The sequence below is a fragment of the Lithobates pipiens genome, unplaced genomic scaffold (genome assembly GCF_037356315.1).
Source record: "Lithobates pipiens isolate NorthernLeopardFrog02 unplaced genomic scaffold, aLitPip1_a1.2 Scaffold_28, whole genome shotgun sequence".
NCBI lineage: Eukaryota > Metazoa > Chordata > Amphibia > Anura > Ranidae > Lithobates > Lithobates pipiens.
Genome location: NW_027507789.1, coordinates 106,654,170 through 106,679,148, shown reverse-complemented (window position 1 = coordinate 106,679,148; position 24,979 = coordinate 106,654,170). Strand labels below are relative to the sequence as shown.

Sequence of the window (24,979 nt, the reverse complement as noted above, 5' to 3'; positions counted from 1 at the left end):
TAATGGGGGGCTCACGTCCCCCCCAGGACAAGATAGGGGAATTTCTTCAAATAAATAGGGGCTCTGCCCCTCCGGGTATAGTCTGGGACTCCCTAAAAGCCTATATTAGGGGCACATTGATACAACAAGTCGCAATTATTAAGAGGAAAGCTCGAGAACAGGACCTAGCAATGAGAAATAAGGTCGCCCAGGCAGAACAGGCATACATAGTAGCTCCATCGACTGTAAGCCAGCGGGAATGGTTGGCCAGTCAACAAGTCTATAAAATAGCTCTCTTAAAAAAAGCAGAGAATAGGCGGATATTTCAGCGTCAGCATTACTTTGGCGAAGGAGAGAGGATAGGTAGAACCCTCTCTCTCCTGGTTCAAACTAATGGTGCGCCAACAGTAGCCCAGGTAATTAAGTCCCCTACAGGCGATCTTGTCTCCAGCCCCCCTGCGATTATGAGGGTACTTCATGATTACTATAAAAATTTATATAAATCCATCATCCAGGGACAAGGTAACTCAGCTACCGATTTTTTACTTCGGACAGCAATACCAACCTTATCAATTAATGATAAACTATCCCTTGAATTACCACTTACGCTGGAAGAATTAAAAAACGCGGTGGCCGCAATGCCCAACGATAAATCTCCAGGGCCAGATGGCCTTCCAGTAGAAATCTACAAACGATATGGGGATGTCCTACTACCGGAACTCCTCGTGACATTGAATCACGCATTGGAGACGGGGGAACTCGATGCGGGAGGCCAATATTATTTTAATCTTGAAGGAGGGCAAGGACTGCCAGGAGGTTCCATCATACCGGCCGATATCCCTGCTATGTTCGGATATTAAAATACTAGCCAAAGCATTAGCAATCCGGTTAAATACATATATCCATAAACTTATACATCCAGACCAGTCGGGCTTTATCCCGGGTAGGGCAACCAGCACTAATATTAGAAGAGTCTTCCTTAATGTCCAACTACCCAGAGATAATGAGGGGGTGGGGGCTATTTTAGCACTCGATGCTACTAAGGCCTTTGATAGCTTGGAATGGGGCTATCTGTGGAGGGTCCTTGAGAGGTTTGGATTCGGCCCCTTATTTATCCAGTGGATAAAATTAATGTACAATAAACCTAGGGCCAAAATTAAGATGGGTACTGAAGTCTCTGAATCATTCCAACTGGAGAGAGGGACAAGGCAGGGGTGCCCGTTGTCCCCCCTCCTATTTGTATTGGCCATGGAGCCCCTTGCGGCTCTGGTAAGATCCTGCCCGGATATACAGGGATTTCGGCGAGGTAGCGACGAGGAAAAAATTGCCTTATTCGCGGATGACCTCCTATTTTTTATTGGCGATGTGGACTCTACCCTGAATAGAGTGATCCATCTGATGGACGAGTTTGGTCAACAATCGGGCTTAGAGATCAATTGGGGCAAATCAGCTCTTCTACCACTGTTCAGGTATGGGGAACAGGGTGTGCCCCCAACGATAGTAGGCCTGGAGACGGTGACTAAGCTGAAGTATCTGGGCATCTGGATATCTGGGGACGTAAGTCAATATGCCAATGAGAACTTGGCACCACTACTGTTGAAAATGAAGACGAAACTTAATAGATGGTGCGGCCTCCCTCTCTCGGTGGCGGGACGCTGCAGCCTAGTAAAAATGCTTTGGCAACCCCAAATACTTTACATTTTACACAACTCTCCAATTTGGATTAACCAGAAATGGTTCCAAACCATGGATTCGCTTATCCGGGAACTAATCTGGAAAAAGGGGCATGCTCGGATAGGGTTGCATACGCTGCAGCTCCCCGTCGCGGAGGGGGGATTGGCCATACCCCACTTGGGTGCATACTTTCTGGCTGCCCAACTTCAGCACTTAGCAGGGGCAGGGTTCCAAGAGGGGGGGCCTAGAAATCATAAGTTGATGATGCTGGGAGCACCTCATAGATTGGTACCCGAAGCCCTGGAGGCTAACGCCTTTTTCTACAGATGCCCTACTAATATTCTAATGAGGAAGGTATGGCAGCAAGCAAAGCAAAAGTTGGGATATGCGGGAATAACTACCTACACCCCTCTATGGTGTAATCGCCACCTGCCCGAATTAAACAAGGTAGACAAAGCTCCGGAATGGGATAGTCAGGGGATTAATAGAATAGTGCACCTCTACGAGGGGAACGTAATGAAACCTTTCGAAACTATCAGACAGCAATTTAATGTCCCTAACAGGTCGTTCTACAAATATTTGCAGCTGAGACATGCAATTCAAGCCCAATACGGGTCACTCGCTATTGAGCGAACTGAAATCCCCCAGCTCCAGGCCCTTATAGATCGTAGGCATGTAAAAGGCCAGATTTCGCGGCTCTATGCAAAGCTTAGAGGCTGTTTCTTGAAAGGTGAAGGCCCAGCAAAGAGTAGGCAGGGTTGGATGGGGGGATGTTGGCCCGATATCTCGGGAACAATGGGCTAAAACGCTTGAACAGGGGCACTTGGCCTCTATATCTCCATCTCAGCGAGTGTCCCATTTGTTCCTTATATACCGGGCATATTATACCCCCCAGAAGCTATGGAAAATGGGTAGGAAATCTAGGGATGAATGTCCTAGATGTGGGGCACCGGGTGATCTTTTCCACATGGTATGGAAATGCCCAAAACTCTATAGCTATTGGTTAGAAATAGTCATTAAAATAAATAGAGCTTTCAAGACCACCCTGAAACCCGAGGCCAGGGCCTGTTTACTGGGGATATTTGAAGGGGTAAATATTCCTCCGCCAATTAAGCCATCCGTCCTGAAGTGCTTATATCAAGCTAGGCGACTGATAGCAATTAATTGGCAAGCTAAGGATCCTCCGGATATTGGACAATGGGTTAATGCAATTAACTCTTTAATATGGTGTGAGAGAGCAATGCTTATAAAGCTAAATAATTTAAGAAAATTCGAGTTATTATGGTATCCTTGGCTGAGTGATATGGGGTTCCCTTTGGAGTGAGGTCAATACATGAATGGTCTAGTACCCGATGGGTGGGTGGTAGGGAGGAGCTTCCTCCCTCCCCCCTTACGTAGAACCTTTTTTTTTTGTAGGGGTAGATTTTGGAGAGGTTTTTCCTTTCCTTCACCGTTCCCTTTTTCAAAGATTTTCTTTTTTCTTCCCCCTCTTGTTTATACGGATATAGCTATTTGGCTGCGACTGAGTCGGTTGTTGCCGGCGCTGCGTGCTCGAGGTGGGGTGGGTGGGTGGGGGGGGGTGGGGTGGGGGGGAAGCGCATTAAGGGGAGGCATTGATGAGTAGGCGCTGCATAGCAGTCCCAGTGCACTAATTTGCTCGATACGTAATTTGTCTCTTCTTCTCCTTTTCTATACAGTACAATATTGTTACCCATGTATGGAAAATCTTTAACAAAAAGCATATCAATTAAAGTAGGGCAAGAAGTGGGTAAAAGAAGGAAGGGGTAGGTTGGTGTTGAGCGGGGGAGGGGGGGGTTTCGCCTCCCATCCCATAACATAACTCCTGGATGGAGTGTTTGGGGGTGGGGTCGACGCCTCCACCCCTCGCCTATCGCCAACAAAACATTTAACACTTAAGCCCAAATGTGATCTATGCTATGTTAACGTCACTACTCAATTGTATTTTACCTTATGTTCTAGAATGTATTAGGCTATGCTACCCTGGCCCTTTAACTTATCTTTTTGTATTTGTGAAAATCTCAATAAAAATCATTGAAATTAAAAAAAATAAATAAAAAAAAAAGCCTTAATGGTATTTAACCGGAACGGATTGTGATCTTAATATTGAAAGCTCCGTATCATAATTCTTGCATCATGATTCCACTAACACCGGTATATCACAGCATCAGATGTGAGATCGGATTGGAGTACCATCAAGAAATGCCAGCAGTCCAAAGTTCCCCCGAATCTCCTACACTGACTTCATTCTCACTTCTTGATGACTGTGTGCTCCTCTCCGGTGTTCTCCGCTCCTCTCCTGCGGTGTGCTCTACTCCTCTTACTTCCTGTTTCCTCTCTCGGGTGCAATGGGAGAGAGAAGGGACGTATTCTTCTACATATTTTTGGTAAAAAAAATCACAATAAGCGATTATTGATTGGTTTGCACAAAAGTTATAGCGTTTACAAAATAAGGGATAGTTTTATGGCATTTTTATTAATATTTTTTTTTTACTAGTAATGGCGGCGATCAGCGATTTTTATTGTGACTGCGACATTATGGCGGACACATCGGACATTTTTGACACATTTTTGGGACCATTGTCATTTATACAGCGATCACTGCTATATAAATGCAGTGATTCCTGTGTATATGACACTGGCAGTGAAGGGGTTAACCCGTGGGTGGCAGTGTAGGGGTTAAGTGTTCCTAGGGGTGTGTTACTAACTGTTGGGGGCTGGGCTTTAATTTAGTGAACACTGATCTCTGCTCCAATCACATGGAGCAGAGATCAGCGTCACTAGTTGCTAGGCAGAATGGAGAAATGCTGTTTACAGCGGCATTTCTTCATTCAGCTGCTCCGCGAGACGATCGCGGGTATGCCCGCGGCGATCGGGTCCGCGACCGGACTCATGGGGGTCCCGACCAGCGCGGGAGCGCCCCGCCGCCGGCGTGCTCCCGATGGCAAGGCGGCAAATTTAAAGGGACGTACAGGTACGCCCATTTGCCTGCCCGTGCCATTCTGCCGACGTACATTGGCGTGCGTTGGTCGGCAACTGGTTAACACACATGTTTTGATGTAAGCTAGCTAATACCATGGTTGGATATTGAGAGTAGCCGAGTGCAGTTGTAAAAAGCTGTCATTCCATACATCCATCCACCCAAGCCTTCATCCATGACCATGTTTAGTGGCTAATGCCTGTTTGACCCATCTGTTAGCTCAGGGGTCCAGAGATTGAGGTGAGCGGTTTGGCTAACTGGTGGTGGAATCACGAATAAGCTACACATTATGAAAATTTGAGAGCACTTTTCCTCACCGTAGAGGAGATCGTCTTTTCTGACTACTCTTCCTTTTTTCCAAAGGGGGCTGTTATATTTGGTTATATTTGTGTTATTATTAACATGTTTATTAACGCTGCACTTTTGTCATTTGTTTAGTATTTTAAAAGGGTTTTTATATATTTTTCCTTTTGTGTTCAGCTGCTTGTATATTTTGATTGATGTGCTGGTTTTGTGCTGACTGAACCCCTACTGTTTGCAATCGAGCTGCAATGCATAGCCATCAGCAATGCTCATCGGGGTGCTATTTGACCAACACGTTACCGCAACTCAATATTGTGGGCACTGTCTTTTGCATTTGCCTTTTAAAATAAAGCTTTTACCATTTTTGGATCATTTATAAAAGGTTACCTACCCCCTCTACTCAAGAGTGAGTACATTCATTTTGGTTTTGAGGCACTCCAGTGGTTAATGCCTTATTTCAGTTTGTAGCTCTGAACATTTAGCTGGCGTTATTGGAAAAACAAAAAATTGTAAAAGCATGGGCACATAAGAACCAAATTCCTTTTTTCATTTTCAAACTACAGTTTGTAAAAGTAAAGCCGATTAGTTGTTAAAAGTAATAGCTCTGTTTTGCTTTTATTGCTGTTCCTAAACTAGGCATTTTCTTTTTGTTGAAAATATTATCATTATAGATTCATTTTTTTTTTTTTTTATGTACATTTTTATTTTCGTCACATCAATTCAGTTAATTGAGATCTATGGTGGCAACACCTAGACACTGTTAGTATTCTTTGGTAAATTAAAGTTACATGCTTCAGAAATACAAAATAAGGCAATTCAAATAGCAGCAATATTGTGCAGAATGCAACTAATTAGTATTGCTAGTGGCATTTCTCCCTTAGATACTGAACTGTGGTTTGGTTCTACATTTCATCAGTAGAGCTCTTGGGGTGGGAGGAGACGGCAGCATTGTAGAAATACAGAAGGGACCTCTCTTAGCTGAACTCTTTTATGCATTAAACACATCCACCCAGTTCTGTTGCTTGATTTGAACATTATACTGCAGATACAGCCAGATTAAACAAAAATGAAATAAATTGTAAAGTCAAACTTAAAATCTTCTACTTCAGTACCGCATCAGTTCAATCTACTGTTTTTTATACTATGACCTGCCTTGCTATTGTTATAATTTACAGGGATGACTTTTGTTTTATTTTTTTATTTTTATTTTTTAATCCTTTGCAGTGCAATTTAGTATTTTCAAAATTGTTGTTTTACAGATATGCGAAAGAGGTACCGTGCTCTGGTTGTCACACGTGAATGGGTACTGGACAGTGTATCAAGCTATAAGCTCCAGACGTTCGACAATTACCTAGTTTGAAAGATGCACGTAAAGACAATCTTCATAAGAGATGGAACCACCATTTGTTTATGTATGCATAACTTCAAGTAAACCTGTCAAAAACCTTAATGCTAAAATACTGCAATGTTTCAATGTTCAGTTCAAATTGCGAAACCCACAGATTCTCAATCTTATCATCCGTAAAAGCCATTCTATACAAAGCTACCTTCATATTAGACATAGGTTTTAGATTTCACATAAACTGTGTGCTTTATACTTTATTTTTTAAGCATATAATGTTTACATGTACAATGTAATCTCCTCAGCTTTCCCTTTTAAACTTCGGGATGATGTGTTTCATATTAAAGTAATGTACTGTTAAGTAAAAACCTACAAGGATTTCTACTTGTTAAGGCAAATATAGTAATCCATACTAGCCAATAAAAACATTTTTCATTGTTCGGAATGCTAAAACATGTTGAAGTATTGCAGTTTACTATGAGAAACTGTATCTCACCTCTTTTAAAAATATTATGCCCCAAAACAGGATTGTAAATTAGTTATATCAAAGGACTTTTACTTGTATGTGATGCTTTCCTCATTCCTGCAGATTTTATTGCCATGGATCATGATTCTGCATTCTGGTTTTGTAAATAGTGTTCATAATATGTTACTGTACAGTTTCAGTGATTTGTAAAACTACTGTTAATAAATAATTGAAATACTATTGTCAGGTTTGTTATTACATGAGTTGAATAATAAAAAAATAAAAAAACATTACAGCTTTATGTATTTTAAATCATTCACAGTACTACAACAGCTGACACAAAGGACAGTAAAATGTTGTTGGCAACAATTTAACATCTATAGAACCTTTTGAATGTTAAATCCCCAATCACAAATTGCATATTTTAAATGGTGATTTAAATACTTGTATTTATGAACTTAGGTAAAACTGATGCTACTTTCTTAGTAGGAAATCAACAGTAGTCATCATTACCTTGTGGTGTTTCAGAGTCCTACTGCCTGTTACTCTGTGATGTTTCTTTCACTTCTATTACCTGTAATAGCAATGAATGTGAAAACCCTGGACGTTTGAAGATGGGGAAAATCTTTGCTTGATCTTGTGAATTTCAGTTCCTGCTATTACTTTTAGCTAACAGAACCGAGGATTGCAATGGATATATTAGAACACGGGCACTCTTAACTTGTAAATATATTGCCTCTTCTTTATGATAGTAATTTTACTGTCTTACTCACATTGAATCTGTGTTGTCCTTATGTTCTTTTCATTTTCTCAGCCACACTGTTAAAGAAATGCCATCCATCTCAACAACAAACATGCACGCGTGTAGCATAAATACAGTGGTGACATTTCCTGTTGTATGTGACATTATTAAGCCAAGAAAAATGTTTTTTTTCTATAACCAGCACATATACAATATAGAGATTTTGAAATGGCCAGTACAGTTGAATGTGGCATTACATCAGAAAAAGCTATTCCAAACGAAAGACATTTTATGGGTGTTAGAATGATCTTTTGAGTTACCGTGCAGCAAATTCTATCTAGTGAAAGAGGCTTTTATTTTTAGATAATCCTATTTCACATAAAAGCACAGGTTTCTTTATTTACTCAATATCTTCCCTTATTCTAGATCCCCTTTCGAGGTGGCTGATGCAAAATCATTTCCAGCATCCTACACCTCTGGGATAAGATTCTCCATGCTATTTCAAATTGCATTTTTGTATATATTCTCTTCTTTGTGTGTTTGTTAAGTCAATATTGCTATTCAAGCACAATTGAAAAGATGACTTTATGTAGCTTCCATCAGTAGGAAGCCTACAACTACCTCCAATCTGTACACCTCCTATTTTAGTCTTTACTATAAAAACTCATTTTAATGTTTCTAAGTCAGTCAGCTATGATATAAATTCTTAATTTCAGAGGAAACAGGACCAACGTATACAGAATAGTACATACGTAATCATGCACTTTGCTGTCTTTTTGGTGAAGCATATATTGCTTTTCTGAAACTTAAGGCTTTGTGTCATTACTTTCATTACTAATCCATAAGGAGTTCATGCCTCCTCTAGGGTCAGAGGGAAGACTCAAGCAAAGCTTCTTCATGTCCTGGTGAGCAACTATGCATTTAGATGGTGCTGTTTTATGCCACAAATACAACCAAATATATGAACCATATTTTTAGCAATAAATATATTGGAACCATGGGTTCTACGAAGGTAGGCTTAAAAAGATTGTGCAAAAAAGAAAGCCACTGCCCCAACTGACCTTTGCAGCAAGCAGCATTGGACTGCAACATATGTTGGAAAACAGGCCAAGGATAAATCCAAGGAAAACTCCAAGCTCACTTACTAGCTTATGAGTGACTCCACAATGGAAGCTTCCATTGTGGAGTCACTCATAAACTAGTGATAGGACTACAGATACCAGGGTGCCTTGATGGGGCCTGTAACTTACGCATGTATTAGCAAATGTGTGCAGACTAAACCCCTGTTTTTAAGGCATACTGTTAGACGGGTTAATTTGGTTGTCTGCGGGCTGGTCGGTAAGTGAGCTTGGAATTTTCCTTGGATTTATCCTTGGCCTTTTTTCTTGTGGCATATTGCCCAGTCATTTCATTTGTGATCTGGTATAGTGGCCAGCTGTTTTTAAATTTTTCATGTTTTTTCAGATAGGGAAAATATGTTTTTAAAGTAGCCATGGGTAGTGAAACCCAAAATGCTGCACTGTTACTGTAATGTCATGATGTTCCTGTAATCTCACATACGTTATTTAGCTTAAAATGGCATATGATGAATATTTGTGGTAACAGTATTGCATTACTGCTAATGTTTGATTTGCTGCTAATCACAGATTAGATAGTGGCAAGTAATGTGCATGAATGCGTTTTTAAATTTTTAAGGTGGAAGCCTGCTCTTGCCTGGTTAACTCCCTCTACTCCCATCATGCCTTAGATTTTTTTGCTAGTGCCTTAGCAGGATGGATACGTTTTCTCTACTGAAAAAAATTATAAACTTTTTGCTAGCTTTTTTTCTAAAATAAAGATTCTCCTACACGCTGCTTGAGCCAGTCTCTATACGCAGACTGAGCGCTGACATAATTTGCTGGGTAGAGTGTCATGTTCCACACTTTCATTCAGCATTAAGGAAGCATCTTCCCACCACTACTCCTAATCCCAATTGACATGTGGCTTGGTTGGTCTTTGCTGTCCACATACAGTGACATGAACACCTCTGGCTGTCTGAACTTCTCCTGCTACAGGCAGCTGCTTCCTGACTATTCAAGGCCTAGCCTTCTACCCTATGTTACCTGAACTTGAAGTCCCCATATATGTGTGTGGATGGGTTGCTGGATGTCTGCCATATGAGTGTCCTAACAGTGTTTGTGCAGAAAACTCTGGCTAATGTGTATCCTATAAGTCCTGTACGTTGCAAGGTGGGGCTTCCATGGATTGGAATTGTTTTTCCAACACATCCCACAGATGGTTGATGGGTTAAGAGCTGGAGAAGGCCAAGTGAACACCTTAAACTTGTCGTCTCCCTAAACCATTACTAACCACTTGCCGACCGCTGCATGCCATTATACATTGGCACAATGGCAGCAGTGGGCAAATGGGCATACCTGTAGGTCCCCTTTAATTGGTGGGGCTAGCGATGTCCGGCGGTCGTGTCACGAAGCCGCAGAATGGGGAAGTGCCTATGTAAACAAGGCATTTCCCCGTTCTGCTTTGTGACATGACAGTGTCATGTGTGTTAAAGCCCATTCCCCCCACAGTTAGAATCACTCTCTAGGACACACTTAACCCCTTCATCACCCCTAGTGTTTAACCCCTTCCCTGCCAGTGTCATTTACACAGTAATCAGTGAATTTTTATAGCATTGATCACTGTATAACTAACAATGGTCCCAAAATAGTGCCCGATGTGTCTGCTATAATGTCGCAGTCACGAAATCGCAGATCGCCCCATTACTAAAAAAAAATAATAATAAAAATGCCATACAACTATCCCCTATTTTGTAGACGCTATAACTTTCGTGCAAACCAATCAATATATGCTTATTGCGATTTTTTTTTTTTTTACTAAAAATATTTAGAAGAATACATATTGGCCTGAACAGAGGAAAAAAATTGTTTTTATATTTGTTTTTGGGGGGTGATATTTATTATAGCAAAAAGTTTTTCAAAATGTTTTCACTTTTTTCGTTTATAGCGCAAAAAATAAAACAGAGGTGAACAAATACCACCAAAAGAAAACTATTTGTGGGGGAAAAAAGGGTGTCAATTTTGTTTGGGTGCAATTGTCAGTTAAATCAACGCAGTGCTCTGGTCAGGAAGGGGGTAAAATCTTTTAGGGCTGACTCAGTTAAACTTTTTTGCAGTGTGGCAGGGTGCATTATCCTGTTAAAAGAGGGCACTACCATCAGGGCATACAATTTTCATCAGAGTTTTCATGGTCTGGCATCCCCTTTCCCCTTTGTTTTTAACCTAATGCCCTTCCCTTTCTACCTACCCAATCTGGTTACACTGAGAATCGTTCCTCCCGGTTATGAGCTTTGTCTGCATCGCCCCTGTGGATAAACCACACAGAAGTCACCTTTTAGATTTAACACACCCTGAAACCCCCCTTCGGGAATAGAAAGAAACTAGAAAAATCAGATATGAGTATACTTCTTTATTTAGTCTTGTTATATATTTCTTTGTTATTTAACCACTTAAGGATTGAGCCTCTTTTTGAGATGTGTTGTTTACAAGTTAAAAAAATATATTTTTGCTAGAAAATTACTTGGAGCCCCCAAACATTATAATTTTTTTTTTTCGAACACCCTAGAGAATAAAATGGCGGTCGTTGCAATCCTTTATGTCACACCGTATTTGTGCAGCGGTCTTACAAACACTTTTTTTGGAAAAAATACGTTTTTGAATTTTAAAAAAAGACAACAGTAAAGCTAGCCCAATTTTTTTATATTGTGAAAGATAATGTTACGCCAAGTAAAGTGATACCCAACATGTTACGCTTCAAAACTGCACCCACTTGTGGAATTGGCGACAAACTTTTACCCTTAAAAATCTCCATAGGCGACGTTTAAAAAATTCTACAGTTTACATGTTTTAAGTTACAGAGGAGGTCTAGGGCTAGAATGATTGCTCTCGCTCTACCGATCGCTCTGAGATTTTAGCGGGACTGCAACATTGAGGCGGACAAATCTGACACTTTTTGGTGACCAGTGACATTATTAAATTGATCAGTGCTATAAAAATGCACTGATCAATGTATAAATGATACTGGCAGGGAAGTGGTTAACACTAGGGGGCGATTAAGGGGATAAGTGTGTTCTAACTGTAGGGGGGGTGGGCTGATTGGGACATGACAGAGATAGCTGTTCCCGATCACTGGGAACAGCAGATCTCTGAGAAGTCCCCTGCTTACGACAGATCCCCATTCTGCCTCTGTATACAGCGTTTGCGGGTGGCCGGCGGACATCGAGTCCGCCAGACCCACGGGCAGGTGGCCATAATCTCACATGCACGTACCGATGGTTCGCGCAGGAGAGCCGACCTGCTGCAAGATAAGTACGTCGGCTGGTCGGCAAGTGGTTAAGCATTTAGGCAGTGTTTTTAACCACATGCTGCCACAGTTGTACTGCGGCAGAATGGCATGGCTGGGCTAAACAACGTTCTGTAACGTCGCTTCGCCCTGTGGCCACTAGGGGGCGTGTGTGCCCACCCAGCCAATGCGAGTGCCTGGCGGTCTCGATCACCGCCGGACTCCTGCGGTCGCTCGGGGCACACGGAGAACCCGGAACACAGTTTCCGGTTCCCTGAGGGGAGACAGATTGTCTGTTCATACAGCGTATGAACAGGGATTTGTTAGTTTCCCTGTGCAGTCCCCATCCCCCTTCAGTTAGAACACAAACTAGGACACACATTAATCCCTTCACTGCCCCCTAGTGTTAACCCCTTCATTGCCAGTGACATTTTTACAGTAATGCATTTTTAATCGCACTGATCGCTGTATTAATGCCAATGGTCCCAAAAATGTGTCAAAATTGTCCAACGTGTCCACCATAATGTCCCAGTCACGTAAAAAATTGCTGATCACTGCCATTACTAGTAAAAATAAAAATTATTAATAAAAATGCCACAAAACTATCCCCTATTTTGTAGACTCTATAAATTTTGCGCAAACCAATCAATATACGCTTATTGGAATTTTTTTTTACCAAAAATACGTAGAAGAATACGTATTGGCCTAAACTGAGGAAAAAAAATATTTTTTATATATTTTTTGGGGATATTTATTATAGCAAAAAGTAAAAAATAGCGCATTTTTTTCAAAATTGTCGCTTTTTTTTTGTTTATAGCGCAAAAAATAAAAACCACAGAGGTTGTCAAATACCACCAAAAGAAAGCTTTAACTTACATAGTCTGGTTGAAAAGTCCATCTAGTTCAACCATTAAAAAGGGTAAAAAATGTAACGTATAGTATTTATGGTGTTAGCTGGGTGCTGGGGGAATGGCAGTGGAGGTTCCTGTATCCTAGAAAGCCATGGGAAATAATAGAGAACTAGGACATAGTGGCTTCAGCCACTTCATGATTATTCCAAGCAGTAGTAACCTTATTTGCTTCTGTGTGCAGGCAAAAACATCAAACTAGCCAGCAATGCTTGACAGTACCAGGCAGAATCAAGGGCATTGAACATTATTGCCAGTTGCAAAGCCTTTTGTTTTAGCAAAATTCCAGTGCCAGAAAGTGTCTGTCACTGGAAAGGAATGAATCCATGATTACAGAATAGGTGGGCAATGGGTCAATACCTGATACTGAGACAAATATCAGCTATGGAATTCGCTCACTGCCAATCACAGTTCAGGGAGACTTGATGGAGGGATTATCTTCAGAAATAGAGAAAACTTTAGTTAGTTTGTGTTGATGTCCTCAAGTTAATTGAGCTGACCGGATTTAAATTGTTACTGACAGCGGCGCGCAGGGCACTGGGTAAGCCGCAGATCGCCGTGAGTGTTGGCTCCCGTGTGCATGTGCGGGAATGACGTTATGGCTGCTCCGGCAAATCACAACCCCTGGAAGACGTCAGTTGTGACAAAACGGCGTAGGGAGGAGTGGCGTATTGACGTCACCGCGTTCCACGTTGAACCCGGAAGCAACGGGCAGCGTTTACGAAGCCGGCCGGCAATATTGTTGTTTGTAACACAGCGAACTGTTTTCTCAGCTTGATGTAAGTGCAACCTTTTATTTATTTATTAAACGTAAGAATTTACTACACTATGGCGACCCTTCTTGTTTCTGTATGTGCCGGGCAATGAGTGGTGTGGCCGTAGGACCTGTCCAAACGTCTGAACAGAGCTTTATCCTCCTGGTGGTCCATGCGCAGAAGGAGTGCTTTCTTATTGTGGCCATATCTGGTCTCTGTGATGGGACCAGTCTAGCTGGTAAGCGGCAGTAATATTGGTGGTGGAAATCTGTTTCTGCATCTTTGAGGACACCTTTTTTCTTTACCGGTGTGGTGTGTTTCACGGTGGAGACTACAATCAAAAAGAATCTATTTTTCTATATGAAATGAATTTTTTTGTGTGTAGATGGTGATATGGACTATTTTTTGAATATACACATTCTTTTAATTAGAGTTTGGTATAATATTGTTTGATACTGTTTCTCTTTACTTTATTTTTCACAAATAATTTTTGGATCATTTTTAGCGCAGCTTTTTGAAAATTAACGTGCTATCCACAGTTTGGGCCTCAAAACGGATTTTTGACTGAACTCTTGCAGTTTGCACTTACCAACAATTATTTTCAATTTTCCGCATATTTTTATCAGCAGATCAGGGGTACCTCTATGGGGCAACGTGGGCTCCAGCGTACACTTGCCTCTATTTACGCTTCTGGGAAGAGGAGGATGTGTTTTGTCTTCCCCTGTACCTCAGCCACATGCTCAAGTGGCTGAGGTACATTGATGACGTGCTGGTCATTTGGACCGGTGATATTACCACCCTTCATGGATTCATAGACCAACTCAATGTTAATGAACGTAACATACACATATGACCATTTTCAATTATCATACCTGGACCTGTGATAAGACTAGATAATGGTAAAAATCAGTACACGCTCATTCTGCAAGGAGACAGCGGCGAATACCCTTTTACAGGCAGACAGCCACCACCCTCCTTGGCAAAAAGATGGAATTCCCACTGGGCAACTCATTAGGATAAAGCACAATTGCTCTGGAACTGACTTGCAGAGAGAGTGTAAAGACCTGTATGTGAGATTCCGTGAGCGGGGATACTCTCACAGGCAGATCCGGAACGCGAAACACAAAGCTGTTGCACAAAGCAGAGAAAGCTTGCTCCTCGTGGATCCCAATTTAAAAACTAAAAAACAGCTGGAACCCGTCCCTGTAGGATTGATCACTACATATGTTGCCCAATGGGGCACCATACGTAAAACTCTAGAAAGACACTGGAGCATCTTAACAAACAATTAGGGCCTGGCAAGGTTTGTGGGCTACAGATCTAAGATGGTGGCATGTAAGTCCAAGAACTTGGGGAACATCTTCATCCATTCAGAGTTTATCAGACAACACTTGGCTGTCTGAGTATCCTCGATGTAAGGGGATGTTTCCATGCACTAAATGCCAAGTGTGTCCTTTTGTTGATAGGACAAACGTAGTATGAAATCAGGGATCTGATTAACTGTTCCACCACTAGTGTGATCTATATGATCACCTGTCCCTGTCCCAAAATGTATATTGGCAAGACTAAGGTTAAAAGTAAAGGGGATCTATGTCCTAAAATTACCAGTAAGGAGGGGGATTTCAACCGTATCCTACTGCAAAAGGAGAAGTGATGGATATTCATGTTGAAATCCATCGATCCCCTGGGCATGAACACCGAATTAAACTTGCAGCCATTTTTGGATCAATAAAAGCTGTTTCATGCTTTATGGCTTTTGTAGTGTAGCTGTTTTCTTTCTGTCCATTCTCCCTTTCTTAATCCCCCGCCTGCTATATGTCTTGTCTCTAACGTTTACTGCACAGTTTTAAATATATGAGTGTGCTTTTTGTGATTGGGCTTACCGTTACCTTCTCGATCTGTGTCTAGGGGTTCCCGTGGTAGATGGCCCAGTAAACTCAGAGTCTGACGACAGTTCCGCATAAAGGGATTTTTACTTGCAAAACGTAGACAACAAACAGTCTCTTAAATTGGGATCAGAGGGTCAGGAAGAAAGTTCAGGCGTTCTTCGTGTCGAAGTCAATACTGAAGGACTTGCTTACTTTTACTGAAGCCAGAGAATAGCCATTCACAACTGGATGTTCACTCAGGTTGAATAGTCCCTCTCTCACAAGGTCTAGCAGCCAACAAGGTGCTTAACTCCGCAAACAAGTCTCTGCCACAGACGTTGTTGTAGAACATGTAGGAAAACTAAACTTGTAGAACATTTGTGTGATACCTGGATCTTTCAGCCAGCTTGGTGATATCCACAAGACCGGATTCTCTTAGGTACTTCAGCTCCTCCAGGCTCTTGCTAAGAAACCAACGCATACGTGGCCTTCTTCTTAAGAGTCCTCCCCTGGATAGCTATGAAGTCACTAGGTCTCTCCCAAACCAGAGACGGCACCCAAACACCTCAGAATCCTCCTTTAGTTTCCTTGCCTCGGGCTAGCCAGCCCTGAGACAACAAGTCGGGTGGATCCACACCCCAGGCCATAGCCTTCCTGGGGGCTGGTCAGGAGGACCAGGTCCATGAAGTCAGCACATCCTTCTGGACCGGAACCCCCGAACCATTTGACATCCGCATCTTAAGTACCCTCTCCCAGAAAGCACAGCAAGAGCACCACTCCCGCTGGGCGGGCTCCAAGAGAGAGTAATCTTAAAGCACCCAACCAGACTGTAGTTCTGTACCTGCCAGAAGAGACAGTGCCCCCTGTGGCCAGGCTGAACACCCCATAGTCCAGTCAGACTGATGCTGAGGTCCAAATTTAAACAATTTTACCCAAACCAAAACTGTAGTTCAGGTGTAACCTTAAAATTAAAAAAAAAAAAAGCGCGTGCTCTTCAGGAGCTGGCGCTACATTAGGAAGACATAGACTGACAACAAACGTATAGAAGATGAACATCTGAGCTTTTTTTTTTTTTAGCTACTATCTTTCCAAGAAATTAGTATTAGGAGAGGTGGTCTCACCTCGACAGAATAAAAGGTAGAGGTGTACACCTGTCCCTTCCCCATCCAGACGAAGCTAAGCGGTATGCCGTTGCAAAACGTGTTGACGTCATCACGACCCGGAGATGCCACTCCAGTGATACCCCAGCCTAAACGGGATGTGGAGAGTCGCAAACTGAGTGCCGAGTATATATATATATATATATATATATATATATATATATATATATATACTCCGCTAACATTTCCCTGGCCATACTGCTGTAATCAAAAACAAGAGACGGACACCGGAAGTGACGTTCGTACACGAGCGTGCTGCTCGTAACCTTCCATTGTGCATACTTTTGAATGTAATGTGAGTAGTATTCTAATTCTTTTAATAAATTTCGGATTTTACAAAAATACTACACCATAGCAGCCTCTATTGTGTATTCATGAGTTTTTCAAGATACTCCCTACACCTACGGTGGACTTAAAGGAGGTGGTTGTGATTAGGAGAAGCCAGTGACAGAAGCCAGTGCGGATGATTTCTTAACACACGCTGTTCACCTTACAACAGTAAGGTAATTGTTTAGCACTCCCACGGGCTCTGTTGACACCAAAGAAGCACTAGTTCTCTACACGGTCTTGTCACTTGTGTGTGATCTCCACTGGCTTCACTATCATACAGAAAAGTTTTTCCTACCACAGGAGAATCATTTGTTTTCACTCTAAAGGCACTTTGCACTGTACACTCTGCTATATTGCGGGGCACAGACTTTTTATATTGTTATATCACATGTGTGGTTATTTTTTATTTATTTTTATGACACGTATGTTGTCTTCTGTTTTGCTGACTATATTGATGTTCACAGTTATTTATTTTAGATTTTGATTTGACTTATTTTATACAGAGATTGTGAATAGTTAATAACACGTATCTACTTTATGAGCACGATTCACTTTATTTTTGTCACAATCTCCCATTTATGATTGATATGAATTTATAAGTTATTCTTTATAATTTTATAGTGATACTGTTACGTTGGGAGCACATCACCACCCTTTGTTTTTGACTCATACAGTGTGTGCAGCACCCATCCAGGTATTCTAAATACCTTCCCCATAGTGGCGCAGGAGCCTTCTTTTACCATACTGCTGTAATACTGCAGAAGTCCTGGAGTATACCGCATAGTTTATCATACAGTGTTTTGTTCAAACTTCCTATCTTTGGACACAGATTTGTGTATGAGAAGAGAGAACACGGTGGAGTAACCCTGTCCACTTGTGACACAGGAAATATCCAAACAAATGTGGTAGTAACTGTAAGCGCAATACAAAAGATGCATACAATAATTGGACAATTATAGCTGACTGAGTATTAAGTCCATGGTACTCTAACTGGCAGTCCAACGGTTAAAATGTTATCTGGCAGTTCAGGGGTTTAAAACAAATTATAATGGCTGATCAGAAAGGCGGCTGCTGTCCTCAGAGAGCTGGCTCTGTAGTAAGCAGTACTAAAATTGTACTGTACTGTAGTGCAGTATTAAAATGTATGTTTTAATGAAACAATGTGTGATTACACTTATAAGACAACAAAGATAAAAAGGCTCATCTGTTATTCAGTGGTCCATGAGGACGTATGGCTTTTATATCTATATATTTATATATATATATATATTTGATTATACTTATGATTTTTTTTAAAGAACACAAGGAAGGTAGGGCATGCATATTAGAAGAGGCACAAGGGTGTCTGCACATTATTGTGTGCCACACACATATAGATACATTAATATATATAAAAAAAATATATAAAAAATATAATACATATATTAAAAGCTCCAAAAAGGGGTTGGCTACAGGTAGAGCTATAAATATAAAAATATATAAATATATATCCATGTATATACAGGTACATATTATGTAATACTGGGGGGCTACTGTATATTGGTTACTATTCTTATATGGTTATACTTACTTTGGCTTTGGATGGTGGGGGAGATCCATAATGGTAAAATATACAAAAGGGGGTGGGGGGAGAAGGGAGTGGGTGAGGGAGAAAAGCTGTATACTAAGTATATAGATAAAAACATATACCAATGAATGACAACTATATGTTCCCAAAAACGCACATACCTATACATGGGAACAAAAATTAATCTGTTGGGGTTATTTCATTGATGGAACGAGGTGACTTATAACAATGTGTTCACCTCAATTTCCTTGTTTAACCCACCAGGTGTAAGGGTACCCAAGGAATAAATCCAATACGTTTCTTGTTGGCAGAGGTGTTTATAACGTTCAGCCGCAGGGTATGTGGCAGGTATAGATTTGATAACCTATACACCAAGAATGGCCGTGGACTGGCCATGGTGCGTCACAAAATGTTTTGGGAAGCTATGGTGGTCCTGGCCTTTTTCAATAAAGCGCCAGTGTTCACCAAAACGTGCCCTTAATGCCCTAATTGTTCGGCCAACATAAAATAGTCCGCAGGGACGGGTGGGGCAGTATATAACAAACTCCGTAGAGCAATTATAGAATTCTTTAAGAGTATAGCTCTTCCCTTTGACAGTAAAGGTTTTTTGGCCATGGCGTACAAATTGGCAAGTTAACCACTTGCCGCACGCCGATGTATGTCGACAGAATGGCACGGGCAGGCAAATGGGCGTACATGTACGTCCCTTTAAATTTGCCGCCCTGCCATCGGGAGGGACCCCCGTGAGTCCGGTCGCGGGACCCGCGGACTCGATCGCCGCGGGCATACCCGCGATCGTCTCACGGAGCGGCCAATGAAGAAATGCCGTTGTAAACAGCATTTCTCCATTCTGCCTAGCAACTAGTGACGCTGATCTCTGCTCCATGTGATTGGAGCAGAGATCAGTGTTCACTAAATGAAAGCCCAACCCTCCCCACAGTTAGTAACACACCCCTAGGAACACTTAACCCCTACACTGCCACCCACTGGTTAACCCCTTCACTGCCAGTGTCATTTACACAGGAATCACTGCATTTATATAGCAGTGATTACTGTATAAATGACAATGGTCCCAAAAATGTGTCAAAAATGTCCGATGGGTCCCCCACAATGTCGCAGTCACTATAAAAATCGCTGATCACCGCCATTACTAGTAAAAAAAAAATAATAAAAAATTATTAATAAAAATGCTATAAAACTATCCCTATTTTGTAAACGCTATAACTTTTGCGCAAACCAATCAATAATCGCTTATTGCGATTTTTTTTACCAAAAATATGTAGAAGAATACGTATCGGCCTAAACTGAGGGAAAAAAATGTTTTTTTATATATTTTTGGGGGATATTTATTATAACAAAAAGTAAAAAATAATAAGTTTTTTTCAAAATTGTCGCTCTATTTTTGTTTATAGCGCAAAAAATAAAAACCGCAGGGGTGATCAAATACCACCAAAAGAAAGCTCTATTTGTGGGAAAAAAAGGACGTCAATTTTGTTTGGGAGCCTCGTCGCACGACCGCGCAATTGTCAGTTAAAGCGACGCAGTGCCGAATCGCAAAAAGTGGTCTGGTCTTTGACCAGCAAATTGGTCCGGTCTGAAAGTGATTAAGCAGAGGTTTTTTTTTACACTGATGCATCCCTCTGAGAGGTATAAGGACAGGTTGTGAAGGGATTGGTTTGACAGACTTAACTGTGCTAGGTGCAATTGTACTCTTAATATTTCTAGCTTTTCTGTATGTCACTTTTGGTTTGGTGCCAACAGAAGTTTTCAAGTGGGGGTTCTCTAACAAAATGGACCAGTGTGAATCCAGGATTTTTTCCATTTTCTTATATTTATTGTGGAATTGGGTGATGAACCGAGTGGTTGCTTGACAGCCAGTGGGGAGTTATTACGGCACGTGGGTGGGCTGCGGTAATCGTTAAATGCTGCATCTATGAGTGAAGCGGGATATCCTTTATCCTGAAATTTTTTAGACAATAGTTGGCCATGGGTATCATAGTCAGAGTCTCTAGTGCAGTTCCTTTGGAGAAGGCAGAACTAGCTTCTGGGGATGTTACTGATCCATCTGGGATGGTGGCAGCTGTTATAATGTATAAAAGAATTGTCTGCAGTGGGTTTAATAAAATTCTTAGCGTATATGATTTCTTTTTCATGACACAGTTCAAGATCTAAGAATGCCAACGTATCAGCATCTGCCACGTGAGTGAAGGATAGACCTAGGTTATTGGTGTTGCAATATAGTACAAAAGTGGTAATGTCATAGAACATACCATCACAAATAATCACTATTTCATCTATATAGCTACCATAATATATCACATGTGCAGCAAGGGGATGGTCAGCTGCAAGATACATGTGCTCCCGGTATCCCATAGTAAGATTAGCGTAGCTGGGGGAAAAATTTGCCCCAATAGATGTACCGTTAATCTGAAGGGTAGCGTACCCCTTCTGACTCAAAATATTTTATGTTTGAGACAGAAAACTAGGATTTCAAGTACCGTATAAAGTTGGCCGGTCAGGGGTGTCCCTATGTGTCATCATTGTACACATCGATACTTCATGATGTAGGAGTTAGGGCTGTAGAACACTTCCTAGCTAATGACCCCCTCACAAACCCAGACAAGCCAACTTTATACTTGAAGCCCTAGAAACTTATTGGATTTATTCCTTGGGTACCCTTACACCTGGTAGGTTAAAGGAGGAAATCGAGGTGAACACATTGTTATAAGTCACCTCGTTTCCTCAATGAAATAGCCCCAACAGATACATTTTGTTCCCATGTATAGGTATGTGCATTTTTGGGAACGTATAGTTGTCATTCATTGGTATATGTTTTTATCTATATACTTTTTTTTTTTTTTAGTTTTAATAATCTTTATTCCATTTTCCTTCACATTTACAATACATCTTAGTACACGTCAACATTTTTAAAAAACAATAATATATCACTATTACAAAAATAATTTCTCATGCTATTTACTGTTATTCTTATCTTCTATATTCCGTGTTTCCTTAGTTATCGTCCTTTTATCATTAACCCATCCCTCCTTCCCCCTCCTCTTTAACATTACTATTCTACTGCGATTTTCTTTTTTTCTCTCACACTCCTTATTTATTTCTTTTTACTTCCTCCCTTCTTTCCTTCCTTTTCCTCCTTCCTACTGCCTTCTTTTCCTTCCCTTCTCCTTGCCCTTTCCGCCTTTTCTCTCACCTTTATTACCTTATCTTTGTGTTATATTTTTGGGGGATTTACTCATGGCATAATTTAAAGTCTACCTTACCTTTCTTAATTTTGGTCTTAACTCTCAAACTCATTTCTAATCTATAGGATACCCCATCTCATCTGCCCATGGTCTCCATATTTTTTCGAACTCTCTCAGGTTCCCCCTTTTTACATATATTGTCTTCTCCTTCCATATTAATTCACTGATGACTTGGATCCATTCTCTCACCAGTGGGGCCCTCTCCGCCTGCCATCTTTGTGCTATTATTCTACATGCTTGGAACAGGCAGCGGACAACTGCCACCGTAGTGCATTTTTGTTCTCCCCGCACCTTCCTATAACCCAGCACACAGAATATCGGGTCCATTTCCAATTCTACCTCGAAGACTTTATTTATAGTTTCCACCACTCCCCGCCAATAACGAAACGGCTTCGGACATCGCCACACCATGTGCATGAGATCTCCCTGTCTCTGGCACCTAGGGCATCTGTTATCATTTCTCCTGCCAAACAGGTATAGTCTCTTAGGGGTATAGTAAGCCCTGTGTACCAGCATCAGATGCGAGATTTTTTGTGAAGGAGAAACTGATGTCATTGGCCCTAGTTCCATTATTCTCCTCCACTGCTCATCTGATATTTCCCCCAAATCCTCTTCCCATCTCCTCTTTTGTTTCGAGTGATCCATTTCCTGATTGAAATTTAAACATAACTGTTTATATATTACCGATATACACCCGCTGGCCTTATCCATTGTAGGTAGCTTCCGAAGTAGGGGTATTTTATCCCACACTGGCATATGTACACCGAACTGGGCTGCCAGCGCATGTCTCAGCTGTAGATATCTATAAAAAGATTGTTGTGGTATGTCATATTCCTTCTTTAGGTCCGAAAATGACCTTAGGATATTGCCGTCATAGAGTTGGATCAGCCTTGTTATACCCTGTCTTTCCCATATTTGAATCTTTCCTATTGAAATGAGTTCCGGGAGATTTTTATTATCCCATAACGGCGTAAGTTCTGACAACCCTGTATACCCCATTAATATTTTTACTGTTTTCCACACTTTACCCATCATAAGAGTTACAGAGTTTCTATGCCGGAAGGAATCAGCCCCTAATACCTCGGCCACTGTTTTGTGTAGGGCTCCTGTCATCATAATCCTTCTTTTTAAATTACTTCCAGTTTCCGAGTCACAACCCGCCAGGTGCTGCAGCTGCGCTGCCAAATAATAATTCCTAGGCTGTGGCACCGCCAAGCCCCCTCTATCTATTGGAAGCTGTAGCGTCTGAAGTCGGATCCTGGCCGTACCCTTCTTCTAGATAAGCTCCCGAAAGAGGGTTTCCAGTTTCTTAAACCATTTTTTACATATCCATACTGGAGCATTGTGCAAGATGTACAGCAGTTGAGGCATCCATATCATCTTAATCAAGCTACACCGGCCCATCACCGATAAAGGGAGCCGGCTCCAGACGTCACACTTTCGCTTAAATTTATTTAGTAGTGGCATTAAATTTTTATTAATATACTGATCGGAGTTTGCTGTCAGATATATACCCAAGTATTTCATAGCTTCCACCACTTTTACCTGGGGAGCCCCTGGCGCAGCCACATCATCTAGGGGGTCGACTCAGAGCAACTCTGATTTCCCCCAGTTTATAACTAGCCCCGTAAACCTTCCAAAACCTTCTACTAATTTAACTGCCTGCTCCAGGGACTGGTCGGTATCCCCCAAGAAAAGGAGGACATCGTCCGCGTATAGAGCGATCTTTTCCTGTCTCTCTCCCTTCCTTTGGAACCCTTTTATCCCCGGATCTAACCTAACAGCTATTGCCAGTGGCTCCATAGCAAGCGCAGAGAGCAGAGGAGACAATGGGCAGCCTTGCCTTGTCCCCCTGCTCATTTCAATCTTTTCAGAAAACTTATTATTAACACTTACCCTTGCACTAGGGGCATTGTACATCATTTTGATCCATCCAGGGTCCAAATCCAATTTTCTCCAACACGCGCCATAAATACTCCCACTCTATGCTATCGAATGCCTTAGTTACATCCAATGACATTATAGCTCTTCCCCCCATGTTCTCTGACGGAGTCTGCATATTCAAGAATGCCCTTCTGATATTCATACTAGTGGTTCTTCCCTGGATAAATCCCGTTTGGTCTGGATGAACCAATTCCCCCACTCACCTTTCTTTTCTTTTTTCTTTTTTCCCCTTTTGTATATTTTACCATTATGGATCTCCCCCACCATCCCAAGCCAAAGTAAGTATTACCATATAAGAATAGTAACCAATATAACCCCCAGTATTACATAATATGTACCTGTATATACATGGATATATATTTCTTCTTTCTTTTTTGTACCTGTATATACATTTCTTATATTATATTATATTTATACATTTCTTCTTTACTTTTTTTTTTTTCTTGTCCCCTTTTACATATTTTACCATTATGGATATCCCCCACCATCCAAAGCCAAAGTAAATATTACCATATAAGAATAGTAACCGGGGGGGGCGTGGTCAAGATGGCAACCTGAAAGGACACGTGGGATAAGGGCTCCAAACCTGAAAGGCATAATTACCTGGCTCCTGGGGACATATCATAATGATACCCTGACCAGAGTGTGCTAGCTGACACGGGGTATGAGAAGGGGTAACTCCGGCTCACAGCGTAAGCGGAATCAGGCTCCCAAAACCCCGCCACTGCCTCGAGACCCACGTCCGACGGGCTCGACCAACATGGCGTCCCAAACTGAGCATCTGGACCCAGCTACCCTTGGGACTGATCAATTTAATGCACTTATGCAGGCCATCATGGGCTGCCAAACTACACTGACGGCAAAAATCGAATAAATGCAGATGGAGATGGGCTTGGTCAGAAGAGATATGGACAAGTTCTGTGACAGATTATCGGAGGTGGTGAGGAGAGACGGAGATACCGAAGACACAATTCGGGAACACGATACCTCCCTCCACACTCTCCAGCTGCTCCTCGGATGCCGTCTGCCAGGGGCCTGCCTGGAGCTCCGCCGAGAACCTTTATATTTCGGCTACTTAACTTCAGAGACCGGGACCTGGTGCTCCGAGAGGAGCGGAAATTGGATGAACTGCGCTATGAAAATGCCAAAATTATGATATTCCCGGATTATTCCATGGAGACCCAGCGGCAGAGACGAACCTTCGACCATGTCAAGGCACAGCTCCGTACCAAAGGCATAAAGTACAATATGTTATTCCCAGCCCGACTTAGAGTGGTGGATGGTGAGTTGACGAAATTATTTGCATCCCCTGAGGAGGCTTCACGGTGGCTAGAATCCCTTC

At 41.7% G+C, this 24,979-nt stretch overlaps 1 protein-coding gene across 2 annotated transcripts in view; it reads left to right on the top strand.

Annotated features, from left to right (window-relative positions):
- Positions 1–7,002, top strand: part of BRCA1 (BRCA1 DNA repair associated) — a 353,109-nt gene extending 346,107 nt beyond the window's left edge. For both annotated transcript variants that reach the window (XM_077459504.1, XM_077459503.1), the window contains exon 23: positions 6,214–7,002. In XM_077459504.1, coding sequence (XP_077315630.1) covers positions 6,214–6,314 — 101 coding nt within the window. In that variant the 3' untranslated portion in view covers positions 6,315–7,002. The remainder of the gene's footprint in view (positions 1–6,213) is intronic.
- The last annotated feature ends 17,977 nt before the right edge of the window (positions 7,003–24,979 follow it).